At 38.9% G+C, this 14191-nt stretch overlaps 1 protein-coding gene across 1 annotated transcript in view; it reads left to right on the plus strand.

Annotated features, from left to right (window-relative positions):
* Window positions 1-14191, plus strand: part of TMEM47 (transmembrane protein 47) — a 56116-nt gene that overhangs the window by 35407 nt on the left and 6518 nt on the right. Inside the window, exon 2 of the mRNA XM_009646233.1 lies at window positions 10695-10835. Within this exon, the coding sequence (XP_009644528.1) occupies window positions 10695-10835 (141 nt within the window). The remainder of the gene's footprint in view (window positions 1-10694; window positions 10836-14191) is intronic.

A 14191-nucleotide genomic window follows, 5' to 3' on the forward strand; every position in this document is an offset into this window, starting at 1 on the left:
ATGCCCTTTGGGCCATTATCCAGTTCGTGATGCAGCACTGGCATCTCAGGTCTGTAAAGCGCCTATCACACTTGTGGGCACTGATTTAAACCCATGTGCTAAAATAAAAAAAAAAAAAAAAAAAAAAAAAAAAAACAAACCAAAAAAAACCCCCCACCAACCCCCAAAAAAACTTACAGGGTTTGGAGTGTTCCTTTGGTGTCTTTAAACAAAATTGTTTTTTAGACCTCATTTGAAGTGGATTATGTCTAATTTTTGATGGCTCATTTGCAGATTTATCAGGAATTGAGTTATGTATGAATATTTATTTCTATCACAGCTTCTGCCTAAAATTAAATGCATCTTATCTACAACTGTGTGGCGTGTCTGTACCTGTACAGGTAGTTGTCTTCTTCCTGCAGAGTTAATAAAGTAAATTTGAATTTATGCAATAGACTGCCACTATTATAGTTCTTTAAATCAAAGGTAGGCAAATATGATGTGGAAGACATAAATGGTTCCATAGAATCTGATCTGCAGGTAAACAGTGTGTATTTTGGCTTCAGTACATGTGTATGCTATTCATAGAAAACAATGGCTCCTTCACAGCATTTCAATTTATTGTGAAAATAGCGTATTTAAGAATACGCTGGAATGGTTTCATACTGGTTAACCGTATTCATTCTGGTTTATGGGGGGCATATGACTTTGTTACTTTTCAACCTGTGTATTTGTTTATGCAATGTTCAGTTTTTCATAAGATCATTATTCTCTAAGAACTGTTTGTGAATGCTGGAAAGACAAAACAGTCTCAAGGAAATAAGTGCAACAGGCTCTTTGTACGTGTTTAAACTTAGGGGTGAACAAACCATAAATGTAAGCTTACCATAGCATAGTGCAGTAAAGCAACTTGAGTCTAGTTTTGTGCTTATAATTCTGTTCTAATTTGTTCTTAAAATAAAAAAAGCATCAGAGGCTGCTCATTTGGTAGCACTTGAAGGGGTTTAACCTTAATTATACATTAGATGCAGATATCTGAATTAACATGGCTCAATAGTCTTGGATGGTGTCTGCTTGTTTTGAATCTAAGGGGTTGTTCCAAGGGGAAATTGCTAGCTCAAAAGCAGCTCCCTCATTAGAAGATCTGGATCGTTGCTCAGAGTTGATGTTGACACATATTTGTAAAAAGCTCAGCGAGGCTGATCGTTTGCTATAAAATAACATAAGAAGAACAAATGTAATTTTACGAAGTCTGAAGAAAGTAGCTCATACAATGTAAGGAGCAATTAATGAAAAATTCCTTCTGGTTTTGGAAACTGTAGTCTGTCATTTTGCATATTACTCTCTTTAATAGCCATCCCCAACGCTTTACCTGAAGGTGGATATAAAATCAAAAACCATACTGCTTCGAACTCACAGTCTAAGACCCTGAGCAAGCTGATTGAACTTTGAAGTTGGGTCTGACTTGGAGATTGGCCCTGCTTTCCATGGGGAGCTGTACTAGATGACCTCCAGAGGTCTTTCCCAACCTGAATTATTCTGTGGTTCTATGATGACTGATACTCTGTTTATGCCTGGCTCCTTCAGTGTATTCAAAATGCTTTGAATTTGTCAAGTACCCCTCACAGTAGCCCCAGACCAAATATTTTAAGGTATGCTCCCTCATTTACAAATGGACCAGTTATTTTAGCCTCAGACTTCCCAAGGCCATGCTTTACAGGAGCAACAGATCTAAGACTCCTGCTCAGTAGTCTGGACCTTTTAGTATGATGGAGGCTGCTGTTTCAGCTACTCTTCTGCCAGCTAAGAGATGTGGTTACAGCACATTCATGTGTGCCGCGTGAAGTTTGTGTGAGTTTATCTGATCAGATCAAGAGCACAAACACCTTGTCACTGATAATACTCTTTAAAAAAAAAAAAAAAAAAAGGAAGACTAGAAGTTGTAGTGGTTTATTTTTACTGCTGATGTTAATTGCAATTTTAAACTCAGGAATGCATCCTGTTGCTTTAAGTCTTGTTTATTTAATAAAGAAGTCTTGTACCAGTAAGTTAAAAGATTTTCCTTCTTTTAGGGATAATATAAGTGGTTTAAATATTTGATGAGTTTATATATTTAGAATCACGTAGAAAGTAACCTTGCCTCTGTTACTATTTGTGGCCACAGATGACCACATAAGATTCAAGGTAATGAGCAGCAGGCAGGGTAAAGTCTCTCCAGCTGTATTGCTTTCTGTGTTTTTCCTTGTTCCATTTCTCTAATATAAAGGCCATAGTTTTGATGGGAAGTACTCCTTGAACTATTTTACATGCTAATTGTTTTTCTCAAAGAACAATGGAATGAGTTTTGGGGTTTTGAAAATTGCAAAAGATTGCCAATTTGCTTGAAGAACATGGGTAACTGTGGGAAATAATTACATTCCTGTTCCAATGCGGTGTACTACTTCAGATTGCTAAAATGTAGTAGTATATATAGAAGAGGTCAGAAAAGGTGAGCTTCTCTTGAAAAGCTGGTATAACACATCTCCCACACTTATCTCCTAATGACATAATTCTAAGGTTTCCAGGTTTTTGTGAGGTTCTTGGAGTTGTGGGCGTGTGCATTTTGTTTTTTTTTTTCTTGAATGAATGAATATCCAATAATTAAAATGGCATAGTAGTGAGCTAATCTCAGAAGAATGCCATGCATCCAATGGAAGAAATGGCTGAGTACATGCTGTGCTATTCTGTGAATGAATTATAGATTACATGACTTTTGTAATGCTGTGCTTGTCTTGAAGTCCTCTCTTGGCAAAAGTAATGTGCAATGCATGTTGTCTCTAAATAATAAAATGAAGATCTATATAATGGCAGAACTTAACTCTTTATTTGATGATGCACTTCATTTAAGGGATTTTACTCTGTGATTTTAGAAATACAGGCAGGCCACGGCTCAGAGAGCAGCTGTACAAAAAAACCCCAAAGTGTATATATTTTGTATAAATAAGGAATGTAAGCTTTAATTTTCAGGAGAGATGTGTGTCATGGGCAGATGAGCAAGCACCTGCTATGTTTCAAGTTGCTCATACATCTGTAACCCCCCCAGGCATTAGACCATCTTGTTGTCTTGCAAAATCTGTCTCCTTTGCACAACAGCAGAGTTGCTTACCATATTTTTATTGCTTTTGTTGTTCAGTCTGATCTCCTGTAGAGATGGGAGATAAAACTTGCCGTGGTGTCAAAGCACATAGAAAGTTTGAGTCCAGCAGTCTTGGGGCCACACATAGTCTGATGAACACTGCAGCTAAAATGGAAACATCAGGCAGATTAATGCAGCCTGTACCTTATGTGAGATTGCCGTAGGGATTGTCCTGAGAAACTGAGACGGCTTCTTTGTGTGCTGCTCACTTCTCTGGGAACCAAGCTGTCCCCTGCATGCTCAGTCGCATCTTTGGGTGGAAGGCAGGGGAGCTCTGCTTCCTATTTGTCCTGGTTTCATCTGGGATAGAGTTAATTTTCTTCCTTGTAGCTGGTATAGTGCTGTGTTTTGGATTTAGCATGAAAATAATGTTGATAACACACTGATGTTTTAATTGTTGCTGAGCAGTGCTTACACTAAGTCAGGGACTTTTCAGCTCCTCCTACTGCCCTGCCAGCGAGGAGGCTGGAGGTGCACAGGAAGCTGGGAGGGGATACAACCAGGACAGCTGACCCGAACTGGCCAAAGGGATATTCCATATCATATGATGTCATGCTGAACAAAAAAACTGGGGGGAGTTGGCCCAGGGGAGGCACAGCCACTACTCAGAAAATGGCTGGGCATCAGTCAGTGGGTGGTGAGCAATTGCATTGTGCATCACTTGTTTTGTATATTCTTTTACCATTATTGTTATTTTCCCTTCCTTTTCATCCTACTGTCTTTATCTCAACCTATGAACTTTACTTTTTTTCCCTGATTCTCTCCCCTATGCTGAAGGGGAGTGAGTGAACAGCTGTGTGGTGTTTTGCTGCCTGCTGGGTTAAACCACGACACTATTGAATGGTGAGCGGAGTCTGCACTGTGGCTGCCTAATGAGTCCCCTGATGTAGCAAAGACATCTTTCCCTGGCTGAGAAGGGTAGGTGGTAGAGCACCTACTGCCTGGAGCGTCTTGCCAGCAGGCTGTTATCTTGCCTGGAATGGAGGCGGTCTCTTCACCTCTGATCATGGCTATCTTGCTGTGGAGAAAGGGAGGAGCCTACGTGAGAGGGATGCAACTCTGTAGATGACTGCTGAGAACTTTTCCCTCAACGCTCAGAGACCCCTGAGTGTGGGCTGCCTTACAGTAACACTCAGGTATTTTTATGTGCCGGTGGAAAGGTGTGTAAACAACACTGGAAAGTTGGAAGGGACCAGTTAGGTAAGAGGCATTTCAAAGCAAGGATCAGATTTGGATTCCCTCCTAACTATTTGTTCACAGATCCCATAGTTTTCCTGTTTATCTTTTTCCAGCTTGGGTCCTGCAGATGGAAGAAGAGAGCGGTTTCAGTCTAACCCAGTGGTTAAGAAATTCTGGGAAATGGGAGCAGAGGTCCAAGTCTGGAGCCAGAGCTGGGAAGCAAGGACCTTGCAGTTTCTGAGAAGCCCTCTAGCCCCTGGGATATTGCAGCTAAGGAGACGCCTGCCTTTCCTCCTTCGTTAGTCAGCTGCCATCGTTAGCTGTTAGCATTCTGTGTCGGCAAAACACAGACGGACCCAGGTTTGCCCCAGTTAGCTGTTTTTTGGACACATCTCTGCTTGTTCTCTTTTTTTTTTTTTGGCTCTAAATGACTCTCCACTCAGCATCAGGAACACTAAGTCATCTTACGAGCATCTTGTACAGTAAATAGAAAGTGCCTGATGCTTTATGTGGAGCCTCTGAATTATCCTTAGGAGGTACTTGAGGATTTTGACACCCAGCATAAAATGGTCAGAATTCTGTTTGGGTGTGGTCAAAATCCTGATGAATTAGAGCCATGAGAAAGCCTCGCTGTTAAGCCCACCTGTATCATGCAAGACTTGGGTTATCGAGGGCTTTGTCCTGTGTGCTACTGTGCGTGGATGAAGACCGATTTCTTAGGGAATAGCTCAATAAGTAAATCTCCTGTTGGAGAAGCAGCCGAAAATTGTTTTGTCTCTTCCACAAACAGCTTCTTTTTAACATATCTATGACCTCACATAGTTGTTTCATGTGTTCAAATTCATAGCTTTCAGAAGAAAGCCTTGGTGTAGAGTGTTTGAGTTCTGCCTTACGGAAATTATGCATTCAGCCACAGCTGGCTGGTTCCCACAGCTCTGGCAATGCTTTTTAAGTGTCTGTGTGACTTGGGGATCCACACACACAAGTCCTTTTCATATTTTAGAAAAATCTTATTCTCAATCTATAAAAAAAAGGAAAACTTAAAAGCCAGAGTGTGTCTGTGCAGCAACTAGCAGTAGTAAGTATACCATACAAACTGACAACAAGCAGAAAATATTTAGTTATTGTGATTTTGGTACAAGGCTCCACTGTGGAAAGTTGTGGCTAGAGCAACTTACTGAAGGCTGGGTATAGGTACTGCCAGAAAGTGTTTCTCTCTGCAGTGTGCAGAAGCATATGCTGCAGAGCCTCAAAAGACTGTACTTGTGGTGCTGGCTGTGTAAGAGCAGAGGAGTATGGACCAAGTAACTTATGGACCCCGGGCTTCCCAGCTTTAGCCAATAACCCCTTCATCCAGAGCAGAATTCGTGTGAGCAGCTTCTTAAAAAAACATCATTTTGGCTCAGGTGCGGTTTCAAAGGACTGTCTTCTCTGTGGAATATTTTTATGTGAGAACGTAATGGTGACTGCAGTACTTATTTTATCTCTGTATTTCCACTGAATTCAATGAAGCATGGCCTTCCACTGAAGTCTGCGTGTCTGATCGTGCTGAAGAAAGAGGAGATCTTACTGATTGTGGGATAAATGCACTTTTAGAAACTAGATTCTACCTTTGTGTTTTTATATAATCACTACGCTTTTTAAACTTACATTGGCTATTTGGTGGCTAAGTTGATGAGTGTTTATAAACTTAGAAATAGTTTTGAATATGAAGCAATTAGGATTATCTCTGTTTATCTTAGTTGATTGTTATGACATTCAGTGGGTTATATTTAATTTCTTATGCGTGGGTGCCTCAACCTTCTATGCTTTACTTTTTTTCAGATTCATTATTCTCGAATTTAAATGCTATATTACAATTTCTAAGAATATTTTGGCTGAGGGCAGCCAAAGTGATAAGTGGTAAGTGGCAGCTTTGCAATGAATCAGAAAAACTTACCTAAGAGGGTTGTTGAGTTTTGTTTCTTACCAAGGTTTTGTTTAGTGCTAAAGAAGGTCAGTCACTACCTTCATCATGTAACATCTGCCTGCATTTTCTTACTTCAGCCTCTGTGAGGAGAGGACTTATGGAGAACCATTGTATGAAAGAAAGGAATGCTTGATTGTTTCTTAAGAAGTGAATTCGTTTCACTTATATTATCTGAAAGAGCCCTACACACAAATGTTTCACGTATTGCACAGTATGTTTTTACGTCCACCACTTCTTTTACTGTAGAATACTGTGTAGATAACGCATTTAATTTCTGGGGAACTTGCTGAAAATGAAATCTATGATAATGCCTTTGTGTTGCTCTTTCTTGTGTTAAAAAATGACCTAGTTATTAAAATAAACATTTCGGAACTTTGAGATGTTTTCTCCTTATTTTATGGCTTTTCCTGACTTTATCTTAGTCCTGAAGTATTATTTTGCCCAAGAAAGAGAGCAGATAGAGCTGCTCTTAATTAAAAATGAATACACAGCTTAAAGCCTTAGGTCATTTCATTTGGGGGGAAGAAGGGAGGAGAGTCACACATTTCAATGTGCAATTAACACTGTGCTTCCGTATCATTAAGAAACAGGCAGAATTTCCAAAGAGCAATGAGACCAAGCTGTCCTTACAAAAAGGCACTCACTTATGCATGAGGGATTAACTGGAAAGAAACATTATCAACATAGTTTTGGGGTTTGTTTATTTATTTATTTATTTACTGAAGATGGTACTTTTAATAAATTTTCCACCATATATGTTTTGAAAATATGTATTAAGTACCTAGGTTCTTATTTATACATGCTTCCAAATATTGAAATCCACATCCCTAAACTAATAGGCAGATTGTTAAAATAAAAATTATGCAAACACTATAATCACCATCAGAACTGCACTGTATATTTCCCATGGTTATAGACGTTGTGATGCTGCTTGTGCAGTACAAAAACACGTTTGGCTTTTCAGACCTAAAAATAGTACACGTTAAGTGAGGCTTTTCTTAAGAAATCTGTCTTGAGTTACTTAATGATTGTCAGAAATCTATTAATTCTAGTTGTTCGGATAGGATAGGTGGCATTATCAGTGCAATTCTTAACATATTGCTAAAATGGTGGAACACTGAAAAAAATCTAGTTACGCTTTCTTTTGATCCTACAGTTAGAAACCAACAAAGCAACTTAATTTGGGCATGACTATGAGACAACAGTGCTTTTTAAAATCTAAAAGTTTATTAAGATTTTTGGGACTGCAATTTTACTAGTTCCTAACGTTTTTCTTGGTGGATATGTGATATAAATAAACTGTAGTGATGTACAGTGAAAAATACTGATGTGCATTCTTAAAGTGTAACCAAATTGTGTTTTGAATCCAGGACACTAATAATTATCTCTATAAGGTCCCATTTTGCTCATGTTTATGCATGTTTCTATCTCTATGAGTACAAGCGGTCTCACTGAACTGCTGAGGCTGGAACTGAGTATAGTAACTTATTTGCAAGATTGGTGCATGCCTAGAAATGGTGCAAGCATATTTTGGATACTCTAAAGTAGGTTTATGATGTTTATGTTCTGTGTACCAGTAACACTGTGTAACAGAGCAATCTGCTGTTCCCATTTTGATGCTGTGTGTTATAAATCACTCCTGGGTAGACCGAGGAAAAGTACAAATTTTTATCGTAGAAAACTGTGGTTGCTGTATGTGGTTATATTGTAGCTATCTAACTTACAAGGGTGTTTTTCCTTCAGAGGTAGTGATTCAATTTTCTTTGGATGTTTCTTTTCTTTTGTATGAAGTCCAGTGGCCTGGGTTTTTAAGAAAAAATAATTGCTGTTAAGTATAAGGCCCATGCAGAAGGTTTTACTTCCTTAATCCAACATAAGCTTTATTTTGTCACCAGATCAAATGGCTTTCCGAATTGGAAGTTAAGGTTTTTCTAAGAGGACAAGGAAGTTTAAACATGTAGTTTCCATGGTAGGCAATATAGGAAAATTCAGCCCAGTACTATTTGTACACTAATGTCCGACCTTCATTATGTTCTTTAACCAGCATCCCTCTCAGCTGCAGCTCAAGGTAAAGGCTGGTAGCATTGTATGGAGGCTGGAGCTAAAATAGAGGCAATTCCAGACATTGTGGCCCAGAGCACAATGTTCAGTACCTGATCTTCAGCTAGTAGTGAAGAACATTAAGAGCCTCGGTTTTGTCTTACCGTCAACACCACTGAGTAGGTTCTCTTACTCAAGAAATTAATTTTGTTTAACTAAGTTCTTTTTTAGTTGGGAGTGTAGGTGTCTTCCAACACTAATTTGTCCCACTACAGTAAGGTAGTTTGTTTATTTTTTAACCTTTCCAAAATCCACAGATATATCTGTCCTGGAAGTTAAACTGTATTCTAACCTCACGCTTATATCATCTATGCCTTAGTTATTTTCACTTGTTTGGTGGTCTTGCCAAGGTGGTTTTGGAAAGCAGTGGGATACTCAATGTTTTTTCCATTTAGTTACTACTCCAATGTTGCACACCTTTCGTTTGCATTAGACTTTGGCATCTGATCAATGCAAAGCTAACATTTAATATTTTATTATTTGTAGTGGCTTTCAAAAATCTTGGTTTCTGAGTTTTGCTGTCTGGCACTTTGATTTATTTAATCAATTTTGTATGGCTTTTAACTTTGGGGTGATATGGATTTATGTGTCTAGTCTTTGTATCTGTGTAATTTTCTAGTGCAAGGATTCCTTTCATGTTGTTCCAAAGTGGTCCATTCTGTTTATTTATTTCTGTATTTTATATCTGTAATGCATGCTGATATTGGAAGAATACTCTCTAAATCATCAGTACACTAACCACTTGGTGTTTCTGAAGGATCATGTCAACGTTAAAAACTACTCTTCGTAGCATTCCCATCCATAACTAAAAATCATATTTCCATCTTGATAATAGTAAAACAGTGGGACCCAGAGCAAACTGATGTTAAAGATTGCATTCTCAAGGTAGGAAAATGAGAGATTGTTCCCAGCCTTGGGTTTTGGTCCAGAAAGAAAACAAGGAGTATCAGAGCTTGAAAGGTTGAGTACTTAGTAATTAAAGTATTAGTAAACAACACGCCTGGATTTCTAAAAGGAATGAAAATAAACATGTCTACTTACACAAACACGCCTTTAAAATAACTTTCTTTTTTAGCAATGCTTTTATAGCTCTTCTGTTCACTTTCTTCTTTTAATCTCCTTCATCCTTTTTCATACACTATATGAAGGCTTTTTGGTGATAATCGCTGCCAGCCTTCCATTTCCAAACCCCACAGATGCACTGTTGGTATCTTCAGCAGACTAGATCCTTCTTGAAACTGGATGTACTGTTTTTTAAAACACTGAATTTTGCTCTTTTCAAACAGAGAATGTGGATTTTTATTGTCATTCTTATTTTAGTAATCTTAAGATCTCTAAATATATTTCGGAAATAATTAATCTTATTTTCTTTGAACTATGTAATGCATTTGGACATTTTGTTCTGAATATTGTATGAGTGCTAGTATTTTCAAAGTAATGAGAGATGTACTGGATCTATAGGTCCTTTTCCCAGAAGCTGTTTTTAGATCATCTTCCTTGAACTACTAAATACTAGTGATAAAGAGTACATATAAACAGTAAATAGTGATCAGATTATTTTTCTTGATCCGTGTCATTGGAGAGAGACAAGGTCTTATATACTCTCTTGAAAAGAGAGACAGCAGAAAGCCCATGCCTTTCTAAAATCCTACAGAAGCTCTTAAGTTAGATCTTGGACGATAAAGATGTCCATCAGCTTGGAAATGGATTTTGTTTTATGTGATTTAAGACTGCAAGGATGTTGTTTGTAACTGCATTTTTTTTTCAATTCCTTTGAGCATCTCCTTTCTTTACCTTAGTTTTGTTACTCATATTACGTGGCCTTGATACTTCCCAAGTGACAAGTGTATCTGACGAGCCTGCATGCATTTCCCTTCCTATGTCACCCTAATCAGCTCAAGCAGAGCTTTGACTTTCACTCTCTCTGTGAGAAAGTTATGACAGACTGGGAATCAGCTAACACATGTTAGCTAATCCTGACCCAGCCTCAATTTCTCATTCTAGATTGGACAAAAACCAGGGGACCAAATTATTCGGTCTTGCTTGAGCCAAAATCCCAATGAGGCCAACTAAGCCTTGAAAAAAGTGTGGGAGGTTGCAGCACTTTGCTCCTGAGTTGCATGTGTTGTATAAAGGTGTTTCCCTAATTAGGAGAAAAGAAATCCAAAGCACAGTTTTTTATTTACCCCACCCTTTGTGCATTCCTCATATTCTAATGTTTCTGTCAAGCATATGGGCTTGTTTTACTGAAATGGTATTATTATTTTTTTCCCATCTCCTTTTTTCCCCTAGACTGGCAGATAGCTACTCTTGCTTTGCTGTTGGGTGGTGCTGCCATCATTCTCATAGCTTTCCTGGTTGGGTTGATCTCTATCTGCGTGGGATCTCGGAGGCGGTTCTACAGACCGGTTGCAGTCATGCTCTTTGCTGCAGGTAAGCAGATTACCAGCACCATTATGAAAATTTCATGAGAGCAGCTTCACTTTTGTGAAGGAAGACATGCCTTGTTCTGCATGCTAATTCAGAGCCATTCGCTTTACTTCAGTGTTAACTCTGGTGAGGTTTTTCAGGATACCGGTTCTACACGGCATTAATCATTTTTGCAGTTGCACTATTATTGGTTCATAAGCAATTATTTATTTGCATTATATTTATTGTTTTGTGAAGTACGTGCAGCAGGGGAAACTACAGAGGATAAATCTCAAAGTACCATTTTTAGTCTGTGACTTTGTGCTGCTTGATGTCCCCATTTTTTATTCTTCATGCAAAGCCATTTCTGTTATTTTAATGTTCTTCCTTTTACAGTTTTAAAAAAGGAAAATTAATGCTCAAATGTGAACCCTTGAAACCCTATGTGTGAAAATAAATAGGATTATGTTGCAAGATGTTTAGATATGCCCCTGTGCCACAAGGAATTAATTTCATTGTGGCAGCTTGCTTACTTAGTTATTAATTTAACAAGCTCTCACAGTGTAGTCCCTGTTTGGTTTTAAAAGCATGAAAATGGAACAGTTTATATAGACTACCACAAAATCTTAAGGGAGACCTATGAATCTGAATTGTCCGTAAGACTGGTCCAGTGAAGTACAATTACAATATCAAATCATCTCCTTTCGTACATTCTGGTGTTTTGGGGCTTAGTCAGCACGGGCGTTTCTGTTTCTCCTGAGATTCGCCAAGCCTGGTTTGCCTTCATCCTGTCACTCATAACTGCATTGGAGCCAGCAGCTTAAGCCCCTTCTGATAGCCCATAATGAAGAGGATGACAGAACCTAGTCTTCAGGGTATATTAAAAAAAAGGCCACTTACAAGGATATGAAAAGATAAGAGCGCAGAATATGCAGGGTATTCAGGAATGAAACAAAGCTCCGGGAAGGCTCCTGCTGCCCCCTGCCGTTTACGATACCTTGATTGAGTCACAGCGCTTCAAGTTGCTCTTTTATTTGCTCAGGAGGTATTGGTAGGTTATATTTCATTTGCTTTTAGGAAATGAATGCAACCTAGGATCAGGTTTCCTGAGCGGAAGTCATGTCTTCTTGTTCTATGTGTCGCATTGCGTGCTTGGTTGAATGAATAAAGGTGCTGGTGCTGTTATTTTAAAATTTAGTATTAATTCTGAGATTATAAAGCATGCTGGGCAATTAACTTCGGCAATGGGATTATTGAATTTCTGTACTGGTTTCTTACTCGGATTTTGACTTAATTTCTCATAACATTGTGTAGTAATCTAGTAACTGTTCAGCCATGCACTGCCTATCTTGCCACATTGCTCATTTAGTATATAGTTCAGTTTGTCAAAAAAAAAAAAAAACCAAACAAACCCAAAGCACAAAAAATCCCCAAATCCTGCTGTTTGCCTTAAAGCTTAATCTGTTTTCCTCTGCATAAAATTAGTTCTAGTCTTTACTGTAAAAGTTGAGGGGAAGGGAGGCTTAATACTTACTTGTGTCAAAAAAGAAAAATACACTGGTGCTTTAGCTTATGAGCAGTGTTAACCTCTTTCCTTTGCCTCTCTCTGTGTGTGTATGCATTTGCATTTCAAATAGCCATGACCTGAAGCAGGAGAGAGGTGATGAGGCCAAGACAGCCTGCCCCATCTGGCTTCATTATCTGGCAAATCTGAGCAGAATCCTTTTGGGATTTGATGCTGACATTGTTAGTGTACAGATTTTATCTTTGATGTCAGCTATTTTTAGAGGTGTATATGGACTGGCATCTCTTGAAGGAATTATGGAAAGAGTCTGCTGAAGTGGCGACAGTCAAGACTGCAGCACAGTGGAGTTTGTGCCTCATGCAACTGTCCGTGGATTCAAACCTTCACCCGTGGATTTCACAGATCTTTGAGGATAAACCCCGCCTTGACCCGTGAATCCGCTGACAAGACCAAATATTCTATGACTCTGCTTAGGAGTCTACCAGCTGTCTCTGGAAGAAGAACACAGGATGAATTGCCCAGAGACATTTAGTGATCTGTGTGGGTGTCAGGTGGAAAATGTCACTGTGTGGGACAAAATGGAAAAGTGGTTTCCAGGCACTTTAGAGTCCAAACTGTTGGCTCCAGGCATTTCTTTTCTTCTAGTTTTGATTTATTTTTATTTATTTTTCTCAGCTTCAGGTTTCAGTTAGTGACTCTGTAGGTGAGGAAGAAGATTGACTGACTAGAACTGGAACAGATGAGAAAGCCAAGGGACAAAAAAAGTAATTCAACCTAGATATGAGAATAAGCCAGCAAGTGATCAACAGGTGTGAATGTGTTTAAAATACATAGTTAGCTCTGTGTAATGGGGAGAGGAACTGGAATACCTCAGGTGATGGAAAAATGTGGAGCATACAGAGAGGCGGTTGCAGGACACTCTCGTGTGGAGCCACCTTGGCTCTTCCCAGCATTTTTGGTCTAGTAGAGATCACTAGCTTATGTACTTGCTGGGGTGTCTTAGTGCTCATGATCCAAACTGGCCCTGAAAGCTGCATCCTCATAAACTTGTCAGTGTAGGAGTCTCATGATATGGTTACCAGCTAACGTGAGTGCTAACTGAGTCGTAATTTAGGGGTAGAAAGAGAAAGTGTAATTGTTGAAAGTCCATAAAAGCAAACAAAAAAGGTAATTTAAAAGATGTTTGTCTTCTGGGGCTATGTATTAACAATGTTTAGAAGAATAATCTGTTGAGGTTAGTAAACTTTTAAAACATTTCACAGGATGCTTTTACATGTAAGCTAGGGAAACAGTGGCTAAATGAAAGTATTATAGGTGAGAGAGTAAAAAAAAAGATGACATAATATTTGGAGAATACTTAGAGGATGTATCATTGTGTTCTGACAGAGAGTCAGAGCACAGTCTGGCTGTATTGCTTCCTGAGTTCTGTGCTGTTACCTATTTTCCTAATGATGTGGAAGATAGAATAAAAGTGTACTTGTCAAATTTTACAGTGAAGCTAGAAGAAATTGCAGATACATTGGAGGACAGAATTTGGTTTTGAAAAATTTATGGAATAGTCTGAAAAAGTAGGACTGACTTCAGTAGGATGTCGTGCAAGTTGCTACAGGACAGAAAAAAGACATAGTATCAAAGAAATATTGATAGAATCACAGAATCATAGAGTAGTTTGAGTTGGAAGGGACCTTTAGACTTCGTGTAGTCCAACCCCCCTGCAGTGAGCAGGGACACCGCTAACTAGATCAGGTTGCTCAGAGCCCCGTCCAACCTGGCCTTGAATGTTTCCAGGGATGGGGCACCTACCCCTTCTCTGGGAAACCTGTGCCAGTGTTTCACCACCCTCATTGTAAAAAAA

This window comes from Egretta garzetta, unplaced genomic scaffold, assembly GCF_000687185.1.
Source record: "Egretta garzetta isolate BGI_Z169 unplaced genomic scaffold, ASM68718v1 scaffold70, whole genome shotgun sequence".
Classification (NCBI taxonomy): Eukaryota; Metazoa; Chordata; class Aves; order Pelecaniformes; family Ardeidae; genus Egretta; species Egretta garzetta.